This window comes from Engraulis encrasicolus, chromosome 12 (genome assembly GCF_034702125.1).
Source record: "Engraulis encrasicolus isolate BLACKSEA-1 chromosome 12, IST_EnEncr_1.0, whole genome shotgun sequence".
Lineage (NCBI taxonomy): Eukaryota > Metazoa > Chordata > Actinopteri > Clupeiformes > Engraulidae > Engraulis > Engraulis encrasicolus.
Genome location: NC_085868.1, coordinates 41,925,859 through 41,935,858, shown reverse-complemented (window position 1 = coordinate 41,935,858; position 10,000 = coordinate 41,925,859). Strand labels below are relative to the sequence as shown.

General features: G+C 43.3%; 1 protein-coding gene across 1 annotated transcript in view; it reads right to left on the bottom strand.

Moving 5' to 3' along the window:
* The window catches only part of epha6 (eph receptor A6), a 74,318-nt gene that overhangs the window by 1,884 nt on the left and 62,434 nt on the right, over nt 1-10,000 (bottom strand). The window contains 6 exon segments of the mRNA XM_063212260.1: nt 3,938-4,074; nt 4,290-4,484; nt 6,755-6,904; nt 8,702-8,911; nt 9,667-9,728; nt 9,985-10,000. The exon segment at nt 9,985-10,000 is cut by the window's right edge and continues 170 nt beyond it. Of these exon segments, the coding sequence (XP_063068330.1) occupies nt 3,938-4,074; nt 4,290-4,484; nt 6,755-6,904; nt 8,702-8,911; nt 9,667-9,728; nt 9,985-10,000 (770 nt within the window).

The window sequence follows — 10,000 nt, the reverse complement described above, 5'->3', positions numbered from 1 at the left end:
AGATGACCTCGCGCGCGTAGTAACCATTAAAATATAGCCTAGCCTTCTGTGGCTATTCAGAGCAATATGAACCAATCAGGTCGGCGTTGCTATTAAGCAAAATACATCCCTGATATCTCCTTAACTAAAATAAGATGCATTTGTCTAATATTTGGAGACATCGCCTTGCTCTTTCTGCGGGGAATTAAGCGCCTCTCTCCCTCGCTCTCTCTCTCTCCCTCTCTCGCCCACACACACACACACACACACACGCACATACACACACACACACACACACACTGTTTGGAGAGGACGCATTTAAACTGTAACAGTTTAGGCAGTAGGGGAGAGCAGGGACTCATGAAACTCGGAACGAATGAAACACTGCGATTTACTCGAAAACTTTAACATCGCCTATCCGAAAGTATGAAAAGTCAAAGTTGTCAGGTTTACAGGCAAAAGGGATTTAAGTGTCAGTAGACACTGTCGGGACGAATGAAACACCCCGTTTCATCCGTCCCTCTCGCCCATTGACTTAAAGCAGGATCAAAAATAAAATGGGGAGCACTTGAGATGACTATGTTCCAACTTGTCTTGAGCACCGTCGTAGCGCAACAAATCATTATCGTAAACATAGCCTAGATAATTGGAAATTACAAAAAAATAGGCTACATTTTATAGACTTTGGCTATAGGCTAAGCCGACTCCTCTACCTGTTTGAATTAGTGCAGCCTTACAGGGAGGACGTTAATTTGGCATAGGTCAACTGCAAGAGACTACTAATTTGTGACTTGACGTGATGTGTGAATAATTAGGCTACGATATGCAACAGGCATATTTAGCCGCACTCAGTCATTCATTGGGTGAATGTCCCGACCCTGTGTGTCCGCGTGCATGCATGGGGTGGGGAAAAATACATCAAGTGTGCCATCACCACCCATCCCCCCGGACGCACGAAACCCATTGAATATCCAAGCAATTGTAGTCTGTCAGTATTTTAGTGTGGGCCCAGGTAGTTGAATTCCTGCATGGCCTGGTTATCTCAATAGTGCCAAGAAGATGTTTGCCCTCAGGCTAGTGTGTTCATACGGCGCATGTTCGATTTGCTGTACTAGGCTACGATCAGTAAGCCTCAACTTGTCTGTCGTGTCTTTTCCTTCTTTCGATATTTTGTAAAATAGGCCCACGGCCACGTTAAAGCCTAAATACGATAATAGGCCTAAATAAGGCTAATAAAGTGAGCTAAATAAGTCAGGCCTAAATAAAGTTGTTTTAGCCTATGAACTCAGGCAATGCAGAAATTTGCGGAGGGATTTTGGATAACTTGGCCTATAGGCTACCGATGGCTTTATGAACTTCATGACTGGGCTACAAGATAGTCGGGTAAGCATATTGACTTGTAGACCACCAACATCTGATGCTGAAGTGGGGGAGGGTGTTTTTTTTTTTCACTTCAAATGTTCCCCGACACACACACACACACACACACACACACACACAAAACACATACAAACACACACACACACATACACACACACACACAGACACACACAACACACACAGATACGCGCTAATCGCTCTCTCTCTCTCCGTCTCTCCCCTCTCTTTCTCGTTGTTGCTATACGTTGCATCTGGATAGGCATAGGCAGTGTGGTCACCCAGCACATTTTCATAGAAATCTGTGTTTTTTTTAAATGAAATCTTTATTCAGTTAGGTTGTGAACAGCGTTTCTCTTTCGATGTTGCGTCACCGTGGACAAGTGTCTGCTCGAAAACTTAATGCAAAGCGGCTAAAATGTTCAGAACGTGTTGAACTTTTCAGAACATGAATGTTTGTCTGTGGGGGAGGGGTGGGTTACAGCAGTGCAGTGCAGTGCAGTGCACGGGACTGCAGAGCCTTTTGTGACATGTCGTGGCGCGACAGGTTATCCAGCCTCCGAAGGAGTCATAGTTCCCCAGTCATACTGTTGGTTCGCATCTCCACCGAAGCAACTGAATTTGCAGTCCTAATCACAGATGATTAGCCACACCTGGTGTAACAGATGTATTGTCATGCGTGCATCACATCCCCAGTTAACCGGAATCCCGTCGATCGCGCACAACAACGCATTGAAAGGATGAAATGTTCACAAGCACCAATACAAAAAAAAAACGTCTTCAACCTATTAGTCCGTAGGCTATCCTGAGGATATCCGTTCCTGACTTGAATAGGTAGTGCAGAAATAATTAACAGACATCACTTAGCCTATAAGTTAGGAGCGGAATTGAGACGGTGAATGCAGGACAGAATTACCGTCGACGGGCGGTCTTGTTTAGGGATCACGCTTGTGTTATTATCAAATACCCAACGTTACGTGCAACGCGCAATTGGCTGACTCTTTCCACTTGTAGCCTAAAACTGAGGGAGGGATCAACATACAATGAGCTACACTGAAGCAGATTACTCTGCTTCGCAAAAAAAAAAAAAAAAAACAGTGCACCAATAATACCCCCGTCTTCAACCTACTATTTAGGCTACAGATACCTATAGGCTAGTAATAGTATTAATTTGTGTGCTACCTTGTTTTTTGTGGTAACGACAGTGTAGATCAGGTAATAACCTGCAATAGGGGAAGCGGCATGCGCCAGTTTTAAAGACGGAATGTCGTCGCCAAATGTAAAATCACCTCTCTCATGCTGACATGACGGGGCACTACTTCATTAGGCTACAATGTTGTTCATGTCTGTTTGACTCACACTATACGAGTGGTTCAATTTGTGTTTTTGTGCTCATCGCACAAATGAGACAGACAGGCTTGCTTGATAGGGCTACACAAAGCAAGCGATCGGTCCACTCAAAATAGTCCGAACTCCGCCGCTTGATTTCATGTCTCCTCAGTCTCTCCATTACGGTTTATTAGCCTACTCTGTTTTGCTATTTTCGTTATTCTTAGCCCTGGCATTACAGATGAAGCAACTGTGATCAGTGAGGTTGTGGAAACGGTTGAATAGGCCTATGGTCCTAAATTGGAAGCGGCCGATGCCAGTTTTGAACACAGAATGTCGTCGCCAAATTTAAAATTCGATCTCTCTCATGCTGGCGTCACGGGACACACTTAATTACAATGGTGTTCCTGTCTGATTGACTCGGTTTTAATTGTCTTTACCGGTTCAAATTGTAGTAGGTATGCAAACTCTGAGGATACCCGTTCCTGGCTTGAATAGTGCTGAAATAAGTGAGGGACGGATTGGGAGACGGTGAATGCAAGACAGAAAAAAGTCGAGTTTAAATTCACATTGTGGTCTTGTTTAGGGCTCGCACTTGTGTTATTATCAAATGCCCAATGCTAAATAAAACATGCAATTTGCTGACTGTATTTCTACTAATACTAAAACTGGGGGACGGGCAAGGACGGAAGCACAAAGAGACCACAGACACAGGCAGACGCTGCTCTGCAAAAGCGGTGCTATACTGCCCCCCGCATTCCGAATGGCCACAGGGTGTAATGATCACGGTACGCTGCCGCGGCCCGGCACGGTAGTGAGCAGATTGAAGTTACACCATCTGTATGCTGTATGCTGTTGAAGTATAGACAAACTGTATGTGCAGGGCTCTTAGAGTAACTTTTTTCATCAGCTGCCAAAATGGTTTGTAGATGTTAATCTTACTAGCCAGCACACTCTCTAGTTAAATAAACAGTTTTTAATGTAAACACATTAAAAACTGTTTATTTAACTTGAGAGTGTGCGGCACTTCTCTCCTCCTGCAATTGTATTTTCTGGTTGCCAGCACCTCTGTTTCTGGTGTGCGTTTTGCACCTCCACTCATCAATCTTACTAGCCAAACACACACTCACTAATGAATCATGAGTAAGTTGGTTTTTTTTCTACCAGCCAAGCTGAAATTTCACCAGTTTTTGTCCGGTTGGCTGGTGTTAGAGCCCTGCATGTGTGTATACAGAATATGAGTGTGACATACTCAATGGTCATGACAGACACTGAGTCCAGCGTGGTGTAACCGGCGGCGATGAAGTTGTTCTTGTATTGGCTCATCTTGATCGAGTCCAGCCAATCACCGACGGAGATGAAGAAGGGGTAGTCCAGCGACTCCAGAGACTCTGTCATCCTGAAATCAAAAAATGGAGGAACTGAGTCAGTGTGTGTATGTGTGTGTGTGTATGTGTATGTGTATGTGTATGTGTATGTGTATACATTTTTCAAGGAAACTGATCATATGCCGTATCATAAAGTGTGACTGTGTGTGTGTGTGTGTGCATGTGTGTGCGTGTGTGTGTGTGCATGTGTGTGCGTGTGTGTGTGTGCGAGCATGCTTGTGTGCGTGCGTGTGTGTGTATTCATGTAGTGTACCCGTTGTGTATGAGTTTCTCCAGGAAGCTGAGGAGGTCACAGAACTGTGGGCGGAGCCGGCGGTCCCTCTGCCAGCAGTGCAGCATCAGCTGGTGCAGCTCCAGGGGACAGCCCATCGGGGCCGGCAGCCTATAGCCTTCCTCGATGGACAGGATCACCTGCAAGGCAACCAATCACAGAAAAGAAAGGGTACATAAGTCAGACAATCACATTCCAGGACCACACTAGTTACTTTTTTTTAAGGAACATCAAACCTGTCAAGGGACAAAAGATGGAAACTAGCCTCATGGCTATAATCTTGTGTATTTAACATTTTTGTTTAAATGCTGGTAATATATGCTGTCTCTTTTTAAATAAATAAACTTGTAAACTTGTGACTTGTATATGAGTCATAATCGCAGATGAAATGATGTTGGATCAAAACAGCGCTTAAAATCAATCCGGTGGATGTTCTTGCAGGTCAGTGATAAGTCAATGGGAAATGCTTTTGATACTGAAAATTGGCTTAACTGAATCTGCAAAGTGTCAAAGCAACTCTCCTCCCCACAACCAACATGCAACAAGGACCACAATGAAAACAAGCTCCGTAAGCTTTTTTGTTATATTTTTGTAGTAGTAGCCTTTATCCTTTATTGTCCCCAAGGGGAAATTCGTTCTCACCACACAGGGTGCAGTTGCCGCAAGAGCAGCGCCCATAAGAACACCTGTCAACCCACCTGTACATTACATGTACAATACAGTATAAGGAAAAAAGGAGGCGCACACAAGGCTTGTGTGAAAAAGTGTATTGAAGCCGAAATTAAACAACAGAAGTCTCGAGTTTGAGACTTCTGTTGTTTAATTGCGGCTTCAATACACTTTTTCACACAAGCCTTGTGTGCGCCTCCTTTTTTCCATTATCTTGAGTGATTACTACTTTTTGGGAGTGCACGCACCAAGCAATACACGGGTGTTAAGTGCAGGCGCAGACGCCGGCCTTTGTTGGTCTTTTGTCAATACAGTATAAGACAAGGGAAAGCAGGGGGTAGGGTAGACATGGACCAGGCAGGTAGACAGGCGGCATTAAGAAAGCCTAATAACAACATAGGGAGAGGAGAGGGAAACAAGTCTCATGCCTTTAAATTATGGTGGGCATGTACATGTTGTACAAGGTTTTCAAGACACATTTATTGACTTATTTATTTGTATACCTTTTTAATGCTTTGTACAATGGCAATAAACAAAATCAATCAATCAATGAATCAATCTATCAATCAATCAATGAACCAATCAATACACGAACACTTCAACGTCATCACTGCTACAGGGATCCAAGAGGCACAGACATGATCGCAACTTACACATCATACATATAACCGGCCATCCGGGTACTTTGCTCACGAATTTGCACTACGACCCTTTTTATGGTCTTCTCAGGAGTGGGAGTGCAGCCCCAAGCCCCATGGTGATTATATGAAGGGTTTATTTGCAAAACGGTGTATCTCCATTGTATAGAATGTTGGGAAATTGACATTTTTGTATTGGGCATTCCATTGAATTACATTGCAAAATGGTTTTTATATAGGTTAAAAAAATATGTTCACAAAATATTTGAGTGCTAAGAATTCACACATAGGTGATAGGACCTCTGACCAGTCATTTCCAATAATAAAATGCAAAAGTAAAAAAATGGAGATACACCGTTTTGCAAATAAACCCTTCATATACTGTGTCTGAAATTCCAGGTGTGTGTTTATTTTCGTTATTTGTGTATACATGGAAATGTGACCCTGGCAACTTAGCTAACTCACTCGTTATGCTAGCGGAGTTTTGCTAAGCTAGCTAGCCAGGGCACACTGAGTTTATTATGAGAAGCAGGCTAGGATTTTTATAGCACTTCTCTGAATCTAGCGATTTTATTTGGTTTTCCCATATGTTTTCACCATGTTGTGCTGCTGTTAAATATGTTTATTGTAACAAACTACTGCCCTGTCTCTGTATGCTGTGGGAAGAGGAGTGGGAGTGCAGCCCCAAGCCCCATGGTGATTATATACTGTGTCTGAAATTCCAGAACATCACTAAAACAGCGTATGAATCTTCACCTGTCTCGGAGTCATCCTTATTTCAACTAAACACAACGCAGAGTGAATTCCCAACCGGTTACATTAACTTACATTCTACATTGGCTAGCCCAAATAAACAAAGTCCGTGCTTAAGCCACGGCTGTTTGGCTATATTATTTGAAGAGCCGACAACACAACACGTCTTCGGCATATTGAGCGTGAACGCTAGTCTACAGGCCCCTGTCTTCCGTTTATTCTTTCCCAACACCACCAATTGACTTGCATTGGATTTACCCCCAATGTTTTCCCCCAGAAAGGGATGCAACGCACATGGGACACGTTACACCATTTATACGTATGCAGAAAGCTGTGATTGTTTCCCTTACGTCCTGATTGGACATCTCCCAGTAGGGGCGTTCCCCGTATGACATCACTTCCCACATGACGATGCCGTAGCTCCAGGCGTCGCTGGCCGAGGTGAACTTCCTGCAGGCGATGGCCTCGGGAGCCGTCCAGCGGATCGGGATCTTCTCTCCCTGTAACACAGTACACACACACACACACAGGTGCATACATACACACACACACACACACACACACACACACACACACACACACACACACACACACACACACACACACACACACACACACACACACACACACACACACGCACATCTTGTTAAAGACGACACATAGTGCATACACAGATGCACCTCCAGCGGATAGCGATCTTCTCTCCCTGGCAAAACCCAGCACACACACACAGCGCGCGCACACACACACACACACACACACACACACACACACACACACACACACACACACACACACACACACACACACACACACACACACACACACACACACACACACACCTTGTTAAAGATTACACATACGTAGATGACACATTGGCTTATATCCCAATGTTATCCCCCAAAACAGGGCGTAATGCACATGCCGCTCATCACGTGGCGTCACGCCGGTTCTGCATATACACCGCATTCCACATTATTATGCAAATGACATTTTTCGCTGTTTCCCCAAATAATCAATACAAATGACAGTCGTCATAATTTTCAAGTCATCAGCCATTAGAGTACAATTAAAGCGTTTTTGAATGAACCTACCAATGATAATGGTATTTTTTTAAATATTAAAAAACTTAAAATGCCCAAAATGCTCTGTTCCAAATTATTACGCAAAACAGTTTTGTAGTGTTGTTTTCCAAATTTCTTTCTTTTTTTTCCCATTTACATCAAAACAGTGGGCATTTGGTACCATCTAAATTACATTTCAATGTTCAAAACTTGGTTATAAGCTGTAACTGGAATGCTGCATTTAACATTGAAGTCAATGGCAGGGCATTGCATGGGAATTGTGGAAGCCCAGATATCCTTGATGCTTTGCTCTCAGCTGTTTTTGTTTGTTTGGTCTGGTGACCCACACTTCACTCTTCAATATACCCGTAGATTTCCCTGCCACGTTTAGGTGCTTTGAAGGTGATGACGTTCTAACTCACCAGACATAACATCCCATTCGTTTTCAATGGGGTTTTATGTCTGGTGAGTTAGAATGTCGATACCACCAAAGCACCTACAGGTGGCATAGAAATCTACGGGTATATTGAAGAGTGAAGTGTGGGTCACCAGACCAAACAAGCAAAAACAGTTGAGAGCAAAGCATCAAGGATATCTGGGCTTCCATAACTCCCATACAATGCCCTGCCATTGACTTCAATGTTAAACGCAGCATTCCAGTTAGTAAGAAAAAGAGCTTATCACCAAGTATTGAACATTGAAATGTAATTTAGAAGGTACCAAATTCCAACTGTTTTGATGTAAATTGGAAATTTGGATTACAACACCACAAAACTATTTTGCTTAATAATGTGGAACAGAGCATTTTAAGTTTTTTATTATTTAAAAAAAATACAGATGTCATTGGAAGGTTCATTCAAAAACTTTTTAATTGTACTCTAATGACTGATGACTTGAAAATTATGATGACTGTCATTTGTATTGATTATTTGGGGAAACCGCGAAAAATGTCATTTGCGTAATAATGTGGAATGCGGTGTATGCAGAGTTCAGATGCAAAACCCCCTAAGTGCCTTTTCAGAAAATAATCTTAATTTATTTTTATTTAATACAAAACTATCAAAATTGCACATATATTTTTTTATTTATCTAATATAACTATTTATATGTATTATCAAGTACATGAATGTAAACAAAACCAACAGCAGGGTTCTCTACAAATATAGAAGTGCAGGTCTTCAGAAATGGAGTTAGGGGGTTTTGCATCTGAATTCTTCATATGCCCTCACTCACCACAGCTGTGTACGAGGCCTGGGGGTCGTCCTCCAGTACGCGCGAGAGGCCGAAGTCGGACACCTTGCACACCAGCGCCTCGTCCACCAGGATGTTGCGCGCCGCCAGGTCGCGGTGCACGTAGCCCATGTCCGACAGGTAGGCCATGCCCGACGCGATGCCCCGCAGCATGCCCACCAGCTGCACCAGCGTCAGACGCCCGTCCTGCTTCTGGGGAGTTCAAGTTTCAAGAGTTTATTTGCCATGTCAACAAAGTTGATGGATTTGTTTTGTTGCCATATCCCCCAACATCAAATCACATCAAATAACAAACGATGGACAAGACACACAGCTGCAAAGCACATACAATAAACATAGCCTAACTGGCGGACACAAACAGTAAACAGAGAGGGTCCCAGCAGGGACGGGGAGGCAAAGAGGGCAGAGGGGAGGCGAAGGCGAAGGCGAAGGCGAAGGCGAAGGTGAAGCAAGTTCATTTGTGGGTCAATGGTGTTTTTGTAGTAGTACATGTCAGTTATACTTAAAAAGTATAGCTAAAAAGTTATGCTTAAAACTTTATCATCTTTGTTGCATCAATTAGGTACATTACTTTGGTAATTACACTGCGTACGTATACTGTGGCATGGGGTTAGGTAGCCAGGCCGGGCCCTCCTAGTGACGCAACACCTTCTGCGTAGCAACTAGTCAGATCAAGAGCAATGCAAGTACTTTCTGAGTTCCCAAAAATACGGGAACTCCTATCACTTTGTCGTTAAGTAAACAACCATAAGCAAACCAAGGGAGGTGGGTCAACCATGCCGTTTGGTAAATGTTCATTGTTATGCTCTTGGTCAGACTAAGTCTCGAAGTGATTTGAACGTCGATGTTAACTGTTATGCTCTTGGTCAGACTAAGTCTCGAAGTGATTTGAACGTCGATGATAATCAGGCTAGGGAATAGGGTCAGTGTTCAGTGGTTTATACTACCTTGAGGAAAGAGTCCAGGGATCCATTCTGCATGAACTCCACAATGATCATGACAGGACGACCTACAGAGATACACAAAAGGGACAAAAACAAACGTATGGAGGCAAAATACCATATTGTTAGATATACGTTAGATATGGAATATTATGGATATGAAAAAATGATGAAATAGACACTTATGACTATCAGCATATAAACGAATGACACAGCACTCACGATTAAAGGTGCCAAAAACGAAAACTCTGTGTGTGTGTGTGTGTGTGTGTGTGTGTGTGTGTGTGTGTGCGTGCGTGCGTGCGTGCGTGTGTGTGATCGTACTCTTGGTCACCACCCC